Source organism: Hypanus sabinus, chromosome 13 (assembly GCF_030144855.1).
Source record: "Hypanus sabinus isolate sHypSab1 chromosome 13, sHypSab1.hap1, whole genome shotgun sequence".
NCBI classification, from domain to species: domain Eukaryota; kingdom Metazoa; phylum Chordata; class Chondrichthyes; order Myliobatiformes; family Dasyatidae; genus Hypanus; species Hypanus sabinus.
In genome coordinates this window covers 86607673-86626888 of record NC_082718.1, presented here as the reverse complement: position 1 = coordinate 86626888, position 19216 = coordinate 86607673, and the positions used below count along the sequence as shown (strand labels likewise).

Sequence of the window (19216 nt, the reverse complement as noted above, 5' to 3'; positions counted from 1 at the left end):
GATCTTCAGAGAGACTGAGTCCTTGTTACTCAAGGCCCTGGCCAAGTAGGAATATCTGAATGAAGGAGGCAGCTTGGTCATAGTGCTTTGTGACTGAGCCCAAAATCCGACTTGCTCAGTGTCTGCAGATGTAAATTTGTCAGCAGGGGTCTAAAATTAGAAACAGCAGATGAGTTTTTGTTTTATTTTTATCTCTCTCCTTAGTTTTTGCTCTTGGGTCAATTACATTGCTGGTATTTTTGTTGTAGACTATAATCATCTAGCTCTGAACAACAACAGGATCTTAGTTTGAATCATTAGCACTTTACTAAACCATCAGACTTTGGATTTTTTTTCAGAGATCATTTCCCAAATTGTTCCTTCCTTTTTCAGCTGACCCTGAGTGTCCTTGAATTCCTGCATTGGAAGTTTTCTCGGAATTGGGTGAGATCAGATAGTGAAAAAATGAGTCCAGAACTGCTCAGCTTGTGTAGAGTTTTCTGTTCTCAGGTAAATGAAGTTGTAATGATAATGAGTGTTGACAGAATAAAGCGAATGAAGACCTAACCTACAAATGCCAGCACGACAATGATTAGCAGCTTACAAGTGAGCAGCGTCTTCATGCTAATGTAACACTGCATTTTAACATGCAAATATTTTACCACGCATTATACAAATTAGTTTCATGTTTCTGAATCCTAAATTTTTAATGTTCTAGTTGTTCAGAGTTCAGTGATCTCACATTGGTGACTCTCCTTGTAAAATGTGCTGCAATGTAGGAGCCATGTATCTGTTTTCTATCTGCGTTGTATTCTGTGTATTGTGGTAACTGGTCATGTGAGTAGGGGGGTGTGGCAAAAGCGGAATGAGTTACATTCATGCTTTGTTCTGGGCAGTTTAGAGCCAGGAACAGAGGGATGTCGTATCTTTTGTTGACTGCTTGTTTATGCTTAACTTCACTTAGTTACACTTAATTGCAACACTTCACAGTTGTATGTATTGCTGGTGGCTAATAAAGGATCAAATACTTCTCCGCAACTTTTGAACATCATTACTGGAGTGATTGGAGGGCATGTCGTACAAAGGTCACAATCCGTGGGGGTTGCCAGCAGTGGCAATTGATTTGTTACACTGCAAACAGTGATATGGTATACTTGACCTGTCACGCAGTCAATTAAAGATTTTGAGCAATTAATTTTGCAACTAAAGCGACACTGCAGACTACAACTTCCAAACAGTGAGCTGTTGGCCTCCCTCTTGCTTGTGGAAGGAGCAGTACCTCTCTCACCCTCTTTAGTGACAGAGGGTCTGTGGGATGTCGAAGTGTTGGGGTGAACCATGGTTCTTGATGGACTCCAGATCGTGGTCTCGGGGGGGGGGGGGCTTTGCTATTGCTGGCATGGTGGGTGGTGGGGGAGCCAATGCTTTCTGCTGCAACAAGTGGGGGGAGGGGTGATGCTTTTCTGCTACTTGTGCGTGGGGTTTGGTTTCTAACACTTCCTTGTCATTCATCCTTTGGGGATTTTTCTTCTGTTTCGTGATTGTCTGCAAAGAGTAAGACTTTCAGGTTGTAAACTGTACATTTTCCCTGATATTAAATGGAACCATTGACCCACTGAATTTCAGTACATATGGACTAAAGAATGTGTTCCCAGCTTCTCAACAGATTTAAGGTATTAAACCTCAAACCTAAAATGTAACAGTTTGCAAGTAGGAAAATGACATGCTAGCACTTAATAATTTGTTGCAGAACAGTTTGCACTGGCAATGAATTCCATAGCCACTTGCTCAAAGGAATCCTCTCCATGGATAAAGAAAACAAATCCTTAAGTACCCAAGTCATCCTGCAATTCTTTTTACTTTTACCAAGCTTGGAGGCTATTACTTGCTATCCTTTGCAGAAAGAACCATCTGACATTGGAGCAGAGACAACCCAAACATCATTTAAAGTTCCAGCCAGCCAGGAAGCCATGTAAGTGCATCTAATGAGTATCTGATCCATGAAATTTGTGTTTCCAGGTAGGTCAGTGATCAGGGCTTTCTGCTCATCATTGAAAATGGAGTGAGGACCTCAGATGCTGGGAATGCTTGACTGGTTAGGTCAGGGGTCGGCAACGTTTACCACTGAAAGAGCCATATGGACCCATTTCCCACAGAAAAGAAAAAAACTGGGAGCCACAAAACCCGTTTGATATTTAAAATGAAATAACACTGCATACAACGGTTTTTTTTGCCTTTATGCTATGTATAAACAAACTATAATGTGTTGCATTTATGAAATTGATGAACTCCTGCAGAGAAAACGAAATTACATTTCTGCATGCAGCAAAAACATTTTGAACTCCGAAAAAAAGACGTTGGGTTGAAGGTTACTCCATAGTTAGCCTACCTTGGATCGAAGAATTAAAAGAAAGCGCGCACTGGCGGGTGTCAGGCATTGGCAGTGGTGATGTATATTAATAGCGATTAAAAAAACACGTTGTAGCGGTGTGCTACACGCAGCGCTAAAATAACGACTGCAGTCAAAGGTAACTTTATTCGAACTAAACAGCCTTGCTTTAAAGCCTCCCTCAACCTGCCCCCCGTGGGCGCAGATGCTCCAAAATACACGTACTCACAAACCCCCGTAGGCTATCTCCCTTAGCCGGAACGGTGGCTAATTGTGAGCCGGTTCGGATGTGCCAGGAAATGGGGTCTCCACAACGTTTTTAGATTGTACAAGATCACCATAATCTTCAAATTTCGAATTACATTTCAAAAACTAACAAACCACGGGGAGCCGCAGCACAGGGATGAAAGAGTCGCATGCGGCTCCGGAGCCACGGGTTGCCGACCCCTGGGTTAGGTGATATGCATGAAGAAGGATCCAGTTCATGTTTCATGTCAATGACCTGTCTTCAGAATGAGGTAGAGCAAGTTTTAAGAGGGAAAGCATCAAATGCTGGAGGAGCTCAGCAGGTCAGGCAGCATCTATGGAAATGAATGGACAGTTGACATTTTGGGTCGAGACCCTTTGGGCCTGAAGCTGTGTGTGTGTGTGTGTGTGTGTTGCTTTGGATTTCCAGTATCTGCAGACTTTCTTGTGCTTAAGAGAGAAAGCTTGTGATCAATGAGGTCTGACATGGTCACGTCATTCTGTCAGAAACCTCGAAGCTGGTGGTTGTTGTCGAACTGGCAGTGCCTTGGGAAGAATGGACTGAGGAGGTATTTGAGCTTTGCTGCCTGCTTGCTGTGCAGAACTTGCTTTCCTTGGCATTATGGTGGGGCTGCAAAGAAAGGGGCCATCAAGACCATCACAGAGCAGTTGGCTGTGGATCAAGAGGTGTGATCCATGGACCAATGCTGCTGGGGCACAAGCCAGGTCCTGATCAACCCTGGCTGGGTCACCTGGCGAGAGTGTCCGATGTCGAAAGACTCAAAGCACCGAATGACCAGGTTACATGCACTGTGTTCCAGCGCATCCTAGGATGTATCTCTGCATCATGATGGATTGTCTGGCAGGAGGTAGATGGGGATAATGATGAAAAATGATGCTGAATGAGTAAAGGACCATCAGTCTATCTGGAGTATATGAATATCTGAAAATATCAGAATTCAAGTGAGTTCCTGGGTGTCAATATCTCTGAAGAGCTAAGCTGGACTCAAACAGCGATGCACCTGCAAAGAAGGCAAGACAGCAGCTATACTTCATTAAGAGTTTGAGGAGATTTGGTATTTCTCCAAAAACACTCGCAAATTTCTACAGGTGTACCTTGGAGAGCATTCTTACCAGCTGCATCATTGTCTGTTATGGGGGGTGGGGGAGGTGGTACTGCACAGGATTGAAGTAAGCTGCAGAGAGTTGTAAAATCAGTCAGCTCCATCATGGGCACTAGCCTCCTTAGTATCCAGGAGATCTTCAAGGAGCGATACCTCAAAAGGCAGCATATATCAGTAAGGACCCTTATCACCTCGAACAATGACCTCTTCTCATTGCTACCATCAGGAAGGAGGTACAGGAGCCTGAAGGCACACACTCAGTGATTCAGGAACAGCTTCTTCCCCTCTGCTATCTGACTTCTGAATGGAAATCAAACCCATGAACACTACCTCACTACTTTTTTATTTCTATTTTTTGCTACTTATTTAACTATATAAAGTGTATATTTACTGTACTTCAATTTTTTCTCTATTATTACCACTGTATATGTATGCATTGTGCTGCTGCCGCAGAGTTAACAAGTTTCACAACACATGCCAGTGATATTAAATCCAGTCTGATTCATTACCAGAATTTGCTAAACCAATGCTGATATGCACGTCTTTGAAGACGAGGTGGTTTTCAAGTTTACACTGTAGAGCTGTGTAGGAGGCGAAGAATGGGGAGTTGATGTGACTAACTACGTTTTTACGTTTACCTTGCCGTCGTTTGCGTTCACTAGCAACTGCTAAAAAACACTTTTTCTCTGCGTCACTAGAAGAAATAAGTTGTTTTTCTGCCATTGCCTGGCATGTTATTACACAATTATGTTACACGTGAAGGTGTTGATTAATGTATCTCATTAAGAGTCCTAGCGGCATAAAAATAATGAATGATACAGTCAGCCCCGGGTTGATTCAGTTCGTAGCTCATTCCCTAAATGTGCCTTTCCTTTTTAGCATGCTCTACCTGGTGCTTTTTTTAAAACAAATTCTAACGACAGTTTGAAAAATATGTTTAAAAAATGTATTTTTAAAGCTTCAGTAGCAGAACATTAATTTGGTAACCAGGGTCCTTCGGGCCGTGTTTAGTTTAGCTTTGTAGTACTTAATCATTTTCCAAGGTACGAGTCACAGTGGTCCATATGTAAATTCAAGGACTAGAGATGTATTTGCATTTTTTTTAGATTTCTCTGATCAGTCACCCTATTGTAGGCAACCTTGTTACTCAAGAGCAACTTCTTCAAAACTTCCAAGCATGGATTTGGATGTTGTCACAGCTGAGGAGCACCTATTCAGACCAATCGTATGCTAATCCCATTTTTGGGTGGCAGTGTCGAGATATTGCTCTATCAAAGGAGGTATTAGGGGCTCCATTCCTCCACTATCCTGCAGGTCACCCTTGGGCAAGATGTAGTGCCTGCTTAGTGACCACTGACACCAGGCAGACAATCTCTGAAGAGTATTGATAACGGCTGGGGTCACCCATCTTGTAAAGACACTGCCCAGAAGAAGGCAATGGCAAACCACTTCTGTAGAAAAAATTACCAAGAACAATCATGGAAAGATCATGATCGCGCACGTTGTAAGTCACGGCGCATAATGAATGAGTGAGTCCCATTTTTATGTCGCACATTTCCATCAACCAGCTCCTGGATTCTATCACTAAGTCACATCCTGAGCTAATTAACCTACTGGCCAATTAACCTACCAACGTGCGTGCCTTCAGGATGTGGGAGGAAACTGGAGGGCATGGAGGAAATAGTCATGATCACAGAGAGAGCGGGGAAACTTCCCTGCAGATCCCACTAGCCGTCAGAGTCGAACCTGAGTCACTGGAGCTGGTTGAGTGGTGTCACAACAACAACCTCTCACTTGATATCAGCCAAGACCAAAGAGCAGATTATCAATTACAGTAGGAAGAAACAGGATGTCCATGATCCAGTCCTCATTAGGGGATTGGAGGTGTGGAGAAGGTCAGCAGCTTCAAATTCCTGCACGTTAACACATCAGAGGATCTACTGTGGGACCAGAACACAAGTATCAGCACAAAATAGGCCCTTTGAGCTATGCCGCCCAGCAGTCCCTGATTGAACCCTCACCTAGTCACGGGGCAGTTTACAATGACCAATTAACCTACCCAACCAGCGGAAGCCCTTGCAGTCACGGGGAGAGTGTACAACCTCCTAACTGGCAGTGGCAGGTTCTCAATTCTACTTTTACCACAGTCCGTGTAGGCATTTCCAGCCATTGATGGACTCAGGAAGGAGGTGTTATAACAACTCTTCCACTTCTCTGACCCAGATCTGAAGAAACAATGGTGCTGCCACAATGTCCACCTGCTCAGTCATCTTGCCCCAAGGAGAACATTCCAATGTATGCAGTTCATTACTGCACCAACAATCTATTTATGATTAGTCTGTGATGTGGGGAGGGTGGGGGCTTCAGGACAATCAGTCATTCTTCAAATTCCTTGCTGTCCAGTCGAGAGTGAATAGGCTGCAGGAATCCAAGAAACAAGTTACCGGAGTGAATGACGTGATGCAAAGCCCATTTGATAACTCTGCTACAATACTCTCCGCTTTGCAAAGCCCCTTCTGCTGCAAAAGTGCTTAGTTCATATTCAAACAACAGAATCTGGTTCATCACACGGGAACCACTCCCACTTCGTTTGCACAGAATCCCCTGACTGCTTGAGGTGTTTTGCAGCCAATATGCCAAGTGAACAAAACCCTCAATTTCAGGCACGTTTTTGAAGCTTTTAACTTTTCTCTTCTTGCTTAATGATAACAATACTGCAAAGATGTTACTCCTGAAATATTCAAGTTGCTCCATGAGCTTGTCCCCGTCTGTCCACTGCCCCCCCAACTCTGCCAAATATTTATTGCTCCAATTCTGGGCCTTTGTCTGATTACAGCAGGAGCTGCTCCCCCACTATTTGTTCCTTCTGCTGCCTGAATATCCATTCAGATCTCTCCTGCTGTCTCAGTGCCAAATTTTGATTTGATGCCCTTGTGATACACCTTGGCATGCTGTACCTCCTCATGGTGATGGAACAGTGGTGCAGCCAGCAGAGCTCCTTACTCTCAAAGTCAAGTTATGATTAAGTGCGTATATGGTATCTCAAGATGCGTTTTCTTGCAGGCATTTACAGGAAAAAATACGGTGGAATTTACGAAAAACTATAAGCCAACAAAGACTGGCAAAGAAGCGATGCGCGAAAGAGGACAAACTATGCAAGTGACAAGTAATACCAAGAACACGAGTTGTAGAGAGTACTGGAAAGTGAGACTCTAGGTTGTGGAGTATGTTCAGAGTAGTGGTGATTGAAGATATCCACACCGGTTCAAGAGACTGACGGTTGTAAGGTAATAACTGTTCCTGAACCTGATGGTATGAGACCTAAGGCCTCTGTGTGTCCTGCCCAGTGACAGTGAGAAGAGGGCATGGTCTAGATGGTTGGGGGGTGGGTGGTTCTTTAATGATGGATGCTGTTTTCTTGTTGGAGCAACTCCATGTAAATATGCTCATTGCTGGGGAGGTCTTTACCTGTGATGGATTACCATGTCCACCACTCTCTGTATGCTTTGATCCCACTACACTGAGGAAATTGAAGGCCAAAAGGCTATAAACCAATAATAGACAGTGTTTTGAGTTTAAATTTAGGGGGTGATAGATATATGCAGTTGGTGCTTCCCTGACCCAGTATTAAAGTGGGCAATTGTAGTGAGGCCTCTCATAAGTTACTTTGAGAACAACTGAAGTTCTGAAGGTTTGTGCTGTTTGTACAGTAATCACTTGTACCTTCACTGTGACTTCTCAACCAGTCAGTAAAACTTGTGCAAGTGATCTGAATTGTTTCTGTAACAGAATAAAATATCTTGATTGTTCTTTTCAAAAGTGCACTAAATGTGTATGCAGATGAAGAGCTAAATATTGTGTTAATTCTACCAAATATTGTGGTGGTGTTCGGGCTATGAAGCTCTTCAGCTGTTACCCAAACATGATTGCTTGGCAACAGCAGGACCATTAATTTGACACTTAACTCAATTTTCAATGTCAATGGTCTTCTTGTGAGCCAATTACTGGAACCAAAACATAATGGTGCTTGTCTATTGTGGGACCTATATGACTGTATAGATAAGGTGACTGAACTTTATGGATTTACTGCATTAAACTTGGTTTGCTGATCTCAGAAATCCTTAGCAAAAACTTACAAAGGGCATTAGAGAAAGATACTAGGTTAGGGAGGAGCTTGCTGAGCCTTCCACAAAATCCTACACTTCAAAGGTCACTCTTTCATCCTGTGCAATATTTCTTGGTTCCTTTGTCAGCCAAAACCTGTTGCCATAAGGACAGTGACAACTTCAGCCCCCACAGTACCCTAGAACGGAGAATCCCGGAGGTTTGTGATTCTCTGAGGAAAGAACTCAGATTAAAGTTCAAAATAAGTGTATTACCATCGTACATATTTGTCACCATATACAACCCTGAGATTCATTTTCCTGCAGGCATACACAATAAATCCAATAACTGTAATAGAATCAAATAAAAACTGCACAGTGTGCAAAGGACAGCAAACTGTATGAAAAGAAAAAGAATAAAAAGAAATGTAATAAAAAATATCAAGAAGATGAGATGAAAAGTCCTTGAAAGTGAGCTGGAACAGCTCAGTGATGGAGGTAAGTAATGTTGAGTGATTATCTCCTCTGGTTCAGGGGCCTAGTGGTTTAGGGGTAATAACTATTTCATTTTCTACTTGACTCAGGCCTGAGACTTCTGGTTTTTCTTTTTTTAAAAGAAGTGGAAGACCTCAGTGGGTCAAGCAGAATCTGTGGAGGCAAAAGTTTAAGTCAGTGCTTTGAGAGCAGACCCCAGACCAGCATTTCAGCATTTGCAGTCTTATCCCCGAGACCACACTCCCATGGTCTAAACACTCAGGAAGGTTCATCCACAAAGAAGGAATTCCCTTCAGCCCAAAAATAATCCAGTGAATCTGCTCTTTGTCACTCTCGTCTTTGGAATTCTCCAACAAGAAGAAATCTGCAGATGTTGGAAGTCGCTTTGGCCTAGCGGCTTAATGTAGGGGGTGATAGCGCCGGCTCGGCCAAACTTAAAAAATCTCGTTTGGCTGGATGCTGCGCGATGTGTCCCCTGTTACAAATCAGTACCCGAAATAACAAACCGTACACAATATGTGATTTCAACGATTGACCTTTATCATTCTTACTTTGACTATACAGTCAGTAAACACAAAAAAAAGGGCCCATTCTTATGTAACAGTCTATTGTGCAATGTTGGACCTCACTGATAAGCCGGTCGTCCACTATCAACCTTCTCCGATCGTCGCTGACCTTCGGACCCTCAATCCAAGTCCACTCCCTCCGGTGGTCTACCAACTCTCTCCATTTGCATCTTCTCTCCTCATCTCTCCCCAGCAAAAGACCACGAAAATCCCCCTTCCAGTCTCGCATGAAAGAACAACATTTCTCTCACTGGATAGCCCCCACATTCCAAACCCCGTTATCTCGAGTCATAACCCAAACAGTGCTGCTACAGAGAAAGCATTACCTTAGCAGTGAAACCTTACAGCATGTTACAAAAGTAACACACACAAACTCGGCCAGCCAGGCAGCTCCTATGAAAAAGTGTAAGCCGTCGATGTTTCAGGCCAAGACCCTTTATCAGGACTGGAAAAAAAGATCCTAAGTTGGAGTAAGAAGGTGGGAGGAGGGGAGGAAGAAGTACAAGGTACGAGGTGAAAGGTGTGAGGGGGAGGTTGAAGTAGTGAGCTGGGAAGTTAATTGGTGGAAGAGATGGAGCTGGAGAAGGGGGAATCTGATAGGAGAGGACAGAAGGCCAAGGGAGAATGGGAGGGGGAGGAGTACCTGAGGGAGGTGATGAGCAGGTAAGGAGATAAGGTGAGAGAGGGATAAAGGGATGGAGAACTGGGATGGAGAAGTGTGGGGACAATTACCAGAAGTTTGAGAAAACGATGTTCATGCCATCAGGTTGGAGGCCTCCCAGACAGAATATAAGGTGTTGCTCCTCCATCCTGAGTGTGGCCCCATCGCGGCAGTAGAGGAGGCCATGGATTGGTGTGTGGGAATGGGAAGTAGAATTGAAGTGGGTGGCCACTGTGAGATCACACTTTTTCTGACGGATGGAGAGTAAGTGCTCGGTGAAGCAGTCTCTCTGTCTACGTCAGGTCTCACTGATATAAAAGAGGTCACACTGGGAGCAGTGGACAGAGTAGGTGCTCCAAAAGATGCCCAGTTGAAGTGTCGCCTCACCTGGAAGGACTGTTCGGGGCCCTGAATGGTAGTGAGTGAGGAGGTGTAGGGGCTGGTGTGGCGCTTGTTCCACTTGTAAGGGTAAGTGTCAGGAGGGAGATCGGTGGGGAGGGACAAATGGATAAGGGAGCGATCCCTGCAGAAAGAGGAAAGTTGGGGGTGGGTAGGGAAGGAAAGATATGCATGGGATCTTGAACCCTATGTGGGCTTAAATTGTCATTATGCTCAAGGCAAAGGTCAAGCTCAATGAGCTGAATGGCCTAATTCTGCTGCTGTATTTTATGGTTTCTGCGGTGCTTCCCAAGGCCAAGATACTTCATTAGGTGTGAAGACCAAAACTGACCCAAGCACGGTGATGTGTGCTTTTGCCAGAACACTGTACTTTTGCTGCAGATGAAGTTAAGATTGATGTTTTTCCCTCACTTAGTTATATAAAAATGTCAACTTGTATTTTGTACTCAACCCCGCATCGCTCTTCACAAAAAAATATCTAGCAGAGTCAGTTCACAGTTGGTTGCTGCCCAAGGCTTTATGCAAGTGTGATTACATTATGGTTCAGCAATTTAACCCAACAGTCATTTCAAATCGACCTACCAGAAAATTTGACATTCACAGCACAGTGTCGGTTGTGATGTTATCACTATATCACCAGAAACAATTTTGATGCACAGATTTGAAGTTTTTTCTTCTCTTCTGTGGAGACCTGTTGGAGATGTCACTGCAGATGTACAAATTTTATACATCTTATGGTGGAGAGCATTCTGACTGGGTGTATCAGTCTGGTGTGCAACCTCCCATGCACAGGACTGTTAGAAGCTCAGCCTCAAGAAGGTGGTAACCAAATTTGAAGGACTCGACACTCAGGACATGCTCTTTTCTCATTACTACCGCCAGGCAGCAATGTCGGGGCCAGAGGACCCTACTCAACCACTTAGCAACAGCTTGGTCCCCTCCACCCTCAGATCATTGAATGGTATTCAGCACTATTGTGCCACTTATTTTGTAATTTATAGATTTTTGTCTTTGCAATTGCTGCCACAGAACTACAAATTTCATGTCAGTGGTAATAAATCTGCTGCAAGGTTACATCTCTGTTCTGCTCTGTCTAGTACTGAAATTCAATCAAGTCAAGTCAACTTTTATTGTCATTTCCACCATAACTGCTGATACAGTACATAGTAAAAATGAGACAACGTTTTTCAGGACCATGGTTTACATGACGCAGTACAAAAACTAGACTGAACTACGTAATAAAAAAAACACAGAAAGCTATACTAGTCTACAGACCTACACTGGACTGCATAAAGTGCACAAAAACAGTACCGGCATTACAATAAATAATAAACAGGACAGTAGGGCAAGGTATGAGTCCAGGCTTCGGGTACTGAGGAGTCTGATAGCTTCGGGGAAGAAACTGTTATGTAGTCTGGTCATAAGAGCCTAAATGCTTCGGAGTCTTTTCCCAGACGGCAGGAGGGAGAAGAGATTGTATGGCAGGTGCATGGCGTCCTTCATAATGCTGTTTCCTTTGCGGATGCAGCATTTAGTGTAAATGTCCGTGATGGCTGGAAGAGAGACCCCGATGATCGTCTCAGCTGACCTCACTATCCGCTGCAGGGTCTTGCGATCCGAGATGGTGCAATTTCCGAACCAGGCAGTGATGCAGCTGCTCAGGGTGCTCTCGATACAACCCCTGTAGAATGTGATGAGGATGGGGGGTAGGAGATGGACTTTCCTCAGCCTTTGCAAAAAGTAGAGATGCTGCTGGGCTTTCTTTGCTATGGAGCTGGTGTTGAGGGACCAGGTGAGATTCTCCGTCAGGTGAACACCAAGAAATTTGGTGCTGTTTACGATCTCTACCGAGGAGCCGTCGATGTTCAGCGGGGAATGGTCGCTCCGTTCCCTCCTGAAGTCAACAACCATCTCTTTTGTTTTGTTCACATTAAGAGACAGATTGTTGGCTCTGCACCAGTCCATTAGCTGCTGCACCTCCTCTCTGTAAGCTGACTAGTTGTTCTTGCTGATGAGACCCACCATGGTCGTGTCATTGGCGAACTTGATGATATGGTTCGATATGTGTGTTGCAGCACAGTCGTGGGTCAGCAGAGTGAACAGCAGTGGACTGAGCATGCAATCCTGGGGAGCCCCTGTGTTCAGTGTGATGGTGTTGGAGATGCTGCTCCCGATCCAGACTGACTGAGATCTCCCAGTCAGGAAGTCTAGGATCCAGTTGCAGAGGGAGGTGTTCAGGCCCAATAGGCTCAGCTTTCCAATCAGTTTCTGAGGGATGATTGTGTTGAATGCTGAACTAAAGTCTATGAACAGCATCGGAATGTATGTGTCCCTTTTGTCCAGGTGGGTTAGGGCCAGGTGGAGGGTGGTGGCAATGGCGTCATCTGTTGAACAGTTGTGACGGTACGCAAACTGCAGGGGGTCCAGTGAGGGGGGGCAGCAGGGTCTTGATATGCCTCATGACGATCCTCTCGAAACACTTCATGATGATGGGTGTAAGTGCAACGGGACAGTAGTCATTGAGGCAGGACACTGAAGACTTCTTTGGCACAGTGGTGGCCTTGAAGCACGTTGGAACGGTGGCACTGCTCAGGGAGATATTGAAGATGTCAGTGAGAACATCTGCTAGCTGGTCTGCACATCTCTGAGCACTCTACCAGGGATGTTGTCTGGTCCAGCAGCCTCCCGTGGGTTGACCCTGCACAGGGTACTTCTCACGTCGGCCACGGAGAGACACAGCATCTGGTCATTCGCAGGAGGGGTGGACTTCCTCGCCACCACATCATTTTCCACCTCAAACCGGGCGTAGAAGTTATTCAGCGCATCTGGGAGGGAGGCATCACCTGCACAGTCAGGTGATGTTGTCTTGTAATTGGTGATGTCCTGGATGCCTTTCCACATGCACCGCGTGTCGCCGCTGTCCTGGAAGTAACTGTGGATTTGCTGGGTGTGTGCACCCTTTGCCCCTCTGATGGCTCGGGAGAGTTTGGCCCTCGCTGTTGTTAGAGCTGCCTTGTCGCCTGCTCTGAAGTCGGAGTCGCGGGTCCTCCGCAGTGCACGCACCTCTGCGGTCATCCATGGCTTCTGGTTGGCACGTACAGTGATGGTCTTGGACAGAGTAACCTCATCAATGTACTTGCTGATGTAGCTGGTCACTGATGCTGTGTACTCCTCTAAGTTGGTAGAGTCGCCATCAGTTGCAGCCTCCCTGAACGCGTGCCAGTCAGTGAGCTCAAAGCAGTCTTGAAGAGCAGAGATGGCTCCTGCTGGCCAGGTTTTCACCTGCTTCTGAACTGGTCTGGAGTGCCTGGCCAGCGGTCTGTATGCTGGGATTAGCATAACAGAGATGTGGTCTGAGTATCCGAGGTGGGGGCGGGGCTCTGCCCGGTACGCGTCGGGAATGTTTGTGTAAATCAGGTCCAATGCATTCTCCCCCCTTGTTGCAAAGTCCACATACTGATGGAATTTGGGGAGCACTGACTGACGGTTTGAGTGGTTAAAATCACCGGCGACAATAAACAGACCATCAGGGTGTGCGTTCTGCAGTTCGCTAATAGCCCCGTACAGTTCACAGAGCACCTCCTTAGCATTAGCGCTGGGGGGAATGTATTCACCGAGTATAAATTGCAGCATCCTCTGCTTCTGTGGGGCAGCATGGTGACGTAGTGGCTAGCACAACGCTTTACAGTATCAGCGACCCAGGTTCAATTCTCACTGCTCCCTGTGAGATTCCTCCGGGTGCTCCGGTTTCCTCCCACCGACAGGCTAATTGGTCATTGTAAATTGTCTGGGGATTAGGCTCGCGTGAAATTGGTGAGTTGATCTGCAGCGTTGGAAAAAAATAAACAAAGTGCATTCCCAAGCTTTCTATGTGCAGGATTGAAATGTGAACGTGTGGCTCTGGGCACAAGATTTGTTCTTGTTTTATACACAAATTGCTTTCATACCCTTGTAATAAAACACAGAGATTTTCTAGCTTGTTGATAAAATGCTGTCTGAAGCAACATTTGAGCAGTGGGGTAGCTCGAGTCTTTTTTAGTTGTTTTGTCATGAAGCACTTTTTCTGTTTTGACTGGTGTGACTGCCCCTCAGCCCAGCTACACAGCTCACTGCTTCATTTGTCCAGCATCTGGCACTTTCTCAGCTGGCACTGCTGTTTTTCATTCCAGTCACTTTAGACTAAATGATGAGAAAATGTCACAAACTTGCACCAACAAAAGCTTTTCAGTTCATAAACGCGTTATTGACAAAGCAAGCTCTATGTATCAGTGCACAATGTGAAGGAGCCCTCTTTCCTTGCTGGTTGTGAGTATTTAACCTTGTTCTGTTCTTTCACACACAGCCCTCTCATAAACATTAAAATGTCTTGGATGAGACACAGAATGCCTTCATTGGCACTGAAACCAAACACAGCAGAGCTCTTAAAGCTGTAATCCTTTGAAATGGAAGGCTGAGGAGGTGGGGATGGAAAGACCAACCCTGGTGTCATCAAGGTGCAGTCTTGTACAGATTATCTAATGGATTTTCCACACACATGTACCAATGTCCCAATCTGTTCCAGGCAATGCCCTTGTTTCCAATGTGTTCTGTCCTCATCATCCTTATGTGTCATGTCGTATGACAGGGGCAATCATGGTCATGACCACGACTGTTCTTGGCAAATTGTTCTGCAGAAGTTGCTTGCTTTGCCGGCTTCTGGGCAGTGTCTTTACAAGATGGCTGACCCCAGCCATTATCAATACTCTGTCAGAGATTGTCATGCCCGGCGTCGGAGATCACATTGTCAGGACTTGTGATATGCACCAGCTGCTTCGTGGCTTCATGTGACCCTGATCGTGGGGCTAAGCAGGTGCTGCACTTTGCCCAAGGGTGACCTGCAGGCTAGCGGAGGGAAGAAGCGTCTTACTCCTCCTTCAGTAGAGACGTATCTCCACTCTGACACCCATCATTGATAAAACAACTGAAAATGTATTCTTTTGCCTGTAGCCCGTGTGAGTAGTCTGGTACAAAAACTGTTTGTATTCTCTCTCTAAATTCACATCTCTGAATTGGCAAATTTTGTTGTTAGGTAGGGGTGCCACATTTTCATCTATCTTCTGTGATGCTTTGAATTAGCCTTTACAGTTTAGAAAGGTTTTAATCCAATAATTTTCTTTTGGAGGGAGGCAGTGTTTCCTTAAAGAATTAAGTTTAAAAATTCCACTGCAGTAAACTCTCAGCTTCTCTGTCATAGATATAGAGTACTGTGTAAGAGTCTTGAACTAGGGAGTGCCTAAGACTTTTGCAAGGTACTGTATTTGTCAACTTGGAGCAGAGAACGGGTTTGTAAATCTGGTAGGAGCAAAGGATGTTGGGAATGGCAAGGGTAGAGTGCCATGGGTGGGGTTTTGGGACAAGTGGCAGAGAAGGAGTGCCGGGGCGGGGCAGGGTGGGGGTGACATGGCTGCAGACACACCCCTCCTTGAGACACCAGGCAAGGTAACTTGATTCCAAACAATTAGTTTATTGATCAATACAGAATGTCTCTCTAACGCTTCCCACTCCCTTCCCGTTTTCCCAATCGTGATTCCCCTCTCCCTGCCGCCCATCCTATGCTCAGCCCACAAGGGAAACCCATATCAGAATCAGGTTTATCATCACTCACACGTATCATGAAATTTGTTTTCATTTGTGGTAGCAGTACAGCGCAATACATAAAATTATATATATGTGCTTAAGACTTTCTTGCATGATACTGTAGATAGGAGCTATGTAACACTGTTTTCATTCCAAGTTTTCTGTTAACTTGCTTGCTATTAAAAGATAGAGTTTCTTCTGGAGAAAATAATCCCATAATTTGTACTATTATGTTGTCATTGAAGAACCATTACAATTTCAAAGTTTTAGTGTAATTATATTTTGAAGAAAAATTATCTCACAGAGGAAAGACTATTAAAGATACAGACATTGACTGTAAACCAATAATCTACTTAACCCTGTGTTCTCTCTCCCCCAGGTGCGTGAGATTCTTGGCTACTGCTCTTGTCCTTCCCAGTTCCCTATGACTAAAGTATCCGAGGGCAAATATAAAGTTGGTGAGACCAGCACGTTGATCTTCATCAGAGTAAGAGCCGCACGCCCTAACCATTTTTAATTCTTCTTACTTAGTAGCTGTAATGTATAGCTACAAATAATAATAATATACAAAGGAGCTTCATGTAGTAATGCTGAGACATGCCCCAGTAAAATGAAATGGCAGGTTTAGCTCCTGCTCTGCTATGTGGTATATTTGACCCATAGAATTTAAATTATATCTATGGTTCGTTTTGTTATGCACTGTGTCGTATGATGTGGGCAATAATGGTCTTTCCATGACCATGATTATTCTTGGCAAATTTTTCTACTGAAATGGTCTTCTGGACAGTGTGTCGGCAAGATGGTTGACCCTAGCCATTATCAATACCCTTCAGAGATTGTCCGCCCGGCGTCAATGGTCACATGACCAGGGCTTGTGCTATGCACCGGCTGATCATCCACCACCTGCTCCCGTGACTTCTCGTGACCCAGATCGGGGGGGCTAAGCTGGTGCTACACCTTGTTCAAGGGTGACCTGCAGGCTAGAGGAGGGAAGGAGTGTCTTGTACCTCCCTTGGTAGAGACTTATCTCCACCCCACCCTCTCAAAATTATACCTGTAACCCCTGTAATAAATGCAGCAGAAATCATGAACATATTGTTGCAATTTGAAATTCCACTGAGAGGTCGAGCCCATTGTTTGAATGTCACACGTCGTTTCGATTAGATGAAGATATATTTCTGCCCTCAAAGTGCAGGATGATTAAATTACCAAATATAAAGGGGCTGCCAAGAAAGCAAAGCAGGGCATGCTTAAGGAGGGAATATTACATGCATGGAATTATCATTATCAGTGTACTTTGCCCACACTTGTTTTGCAAAGGAAACAGTCAAAGGTTGGTTCTGTTAGTCTTCCAGGAGTAGCTCAGACGTGACGCCCAGCAGGCAAAGTTCACTCATTTTTAGAGTGCTTGCTTGTGGAGGAGTTTGTATTTCCTAACAAACACGTTGCTTTCTCCTGCAAATCCCACTCCAAGGATCTTACTTTTGACTCCTCAAGGTACAGCTGATATGAGGGAGCGACCCCTCACTCCAATCACAGACTCAAAGTTATTTCCAGTGGATGTGACGTATGTTGGGGTGGTCAGAATAGAAATCCTTTTGTAAATAAGAAAATACAAAAAAAATCTGAGTTCTGCACAAATTCATTATTGTTATAATAAAGTGGTGCAGTACAGGAGCAGGCCATTTGGCCCATCAGGTTCATGTTCAGCTTTTTACCCAGTTATCCTGGTCCCATTTAGTCATTACTACTGATAGGGAATCAAATACATGCTTTGTGCTTCAAGTCAGTGCTATTTCAATATAATTATGCATGTATTCATTTATAAAGTTACTTTGATCTGGAATGCACGCTTTAAAAGTGTGATTTTAATATCTTTCTAAAGAGAAGTGGATCAGTAATAGTAGATATAAAATTGCAGGATCATGGGGAAAGGAGTAAGGGAATAGGATTCCTCATTTGAGGAGCTGGCACAGATGTGATGGACTGAGTGGCTTCTGGTTTGGTCCCATAAAGGCAAGAATGTTTGAAATTAAATGAGGCAACAATCTAGCTTATTATGTGGGTGCCCTCTTTTAATTGCTAGCTCTGTTCACTCCAAGGTGGTATTGTTTCAATTTCTAATGTTCACTCGATTCTGTTAATGAATTTATTAATTAGGAGAGCTTATTTATTTATTTATTCCGATACAGTGCACACTTCCAGCCCTTCAAGCCAAGCTGCCCAGCAATCCCCCAATTTAATCCTGGACTAATCTCGGGACAATTTATAATGACCAATTAACCTAGTTTTGGACTGTGAGAGGAAACCCACACGGTCATGGGGAGAATGCAGCGGCAGGAGTTGAACCCAGGTTGCCTGTACTGTAAAGCTTTGTGCTAACCATGACACTATCGTGAGAATGAAGGAAGAATAAAAGAAGGGACTAATGTAGGATTAACGTAAAAGGGTGGTTAACAGCAGATCTCATGAACTGAAGATCCTGTCTCTGTGAAGTTTCATTCTATGACTCCACCTTTTGTGGGTCCCCTGTCGCACAGGATTGATCGTTATTTGCCCAGATGTTTTTAGTGCTGCGATGACTGTGTATTTGTTACTTTAAAAAGATGCTTTGGGTGAATACAACATCGTCATGAATTCACCGTCATCATTATGTGCCGTGTCATATGATGTGGGCGATCGTGGTCTTTCTGTGACCTCGATTGTTCTTGTCTGATTTTCCTACAGAAGTGGTGTGCCATTGCCACCTTCTGGGCAGTGACTTTACAAGATGGGTGACCCCATCAGAGCTCTTCAGAGTAGGGGCTCCCCAACATTTTTCATGCCATGGACCACTATCATTAACTGAGGGACCTATTGACCATAATTGGGAACCCCTGCTCGAGAGATTGTCCGCTTGGCATCAGTGGTCACATAACCAGGACTTGTGATATGCTCCAGCTGCTCATATGACCACCCACCACCTGCTCCCATGGTTTCACATCAGAATCAGAATCAGAATTGGACTTTAATCGCCAAGTACCTGTGCACATACAAGGAATTTACTTCCGGCAGATGTTGTCTCTCTGCTCATAACAATAATAATGATAAATATAAATGAAAATATAGATTATACATACAGGTAGTGCAATCCAAGTAGTTAGCCGACAGTTAACTGGCAGTTAACTGTTCAGCAAAGTGACCGCAGTAGGGAAAAAACTTCTCCAGTGCCTATTAGTCTTAGTCTGGAGGGATCTGAAGCGCCTACCAGACGGAAGCAGTTCAAACAGTTCGTGCGCAGGATGGGAGGAGTCCTTTATGATGTTCCCCGCCCTCTTCTTCAACCTGGAAGAGTACAGGTCCACAATAGAGGGCAGGGAGGCTCCAATGATGCGCTCGGCAGTCCTCACTGTGCGCTGTAGTCTGGTTCTATCCTGCTTGGTGGCGGCTCCAAACCACACAGTGATGGAGGTGCACAGGACAGACTCAATGACTGCAGTGTAGAACTGCAGCAGCAATTCCTGAGGCAGACCATATTTCCTCAAGAGCCGCAGGAAGTACATGCACTGCTGGGCCTTCTTCAGGATGACCCTAATCGGGGTGGGGGGGGGGGGGGATCTAAGCAGGTACTACGCCTTGCCCAAGGGTGACCTGCAGGC

The 19216-nt window shown here is 44.7% G+C and overlaps 2 protein-coding genes across 2 annotated transcripts in view; one reads left to right on the top strand and one right to left on the bottom strand.

Moving 5' to 3' along the window:
• The window catches only part of gas2l1 (growth arrest-specific 2 like 1), a 101784-nt gene that overhangs the window by 30676 nt on the left and 51892 nt on the right, over nucleotides 1-19216 (top strand). The window contains exon 2 of the mRNA XM_059988070.1: nucleotides 15958-16065. Within this exon, the coding sequence (XP_059844053.1) occupies nucleotides 15958-16065 (108 nt within the window). The remainder of the gene's footprint in view (nucleotides 1-15957; nucleotides 16066-19216) is intronic.
• Nucleotides 1459-19216, bottom strand: part of rasl10a (RAS-like, family 10, member A) — a 99687-nt gene continuing 81929 nt past the window's right edge. Inside the window, exon 4 of the mRNA XM_059988077.1 lies at nucleotides 1459-1524. Within this exon, the coding sequence (XP_059844060.1) occupies nucleotides 1484-1524 (41 nt within the window). The 3' untranslated portion in view covers nucleotides 1459-1483. The remainder of the gene's footprint in view (nucleotides 1525-19216) is intronic.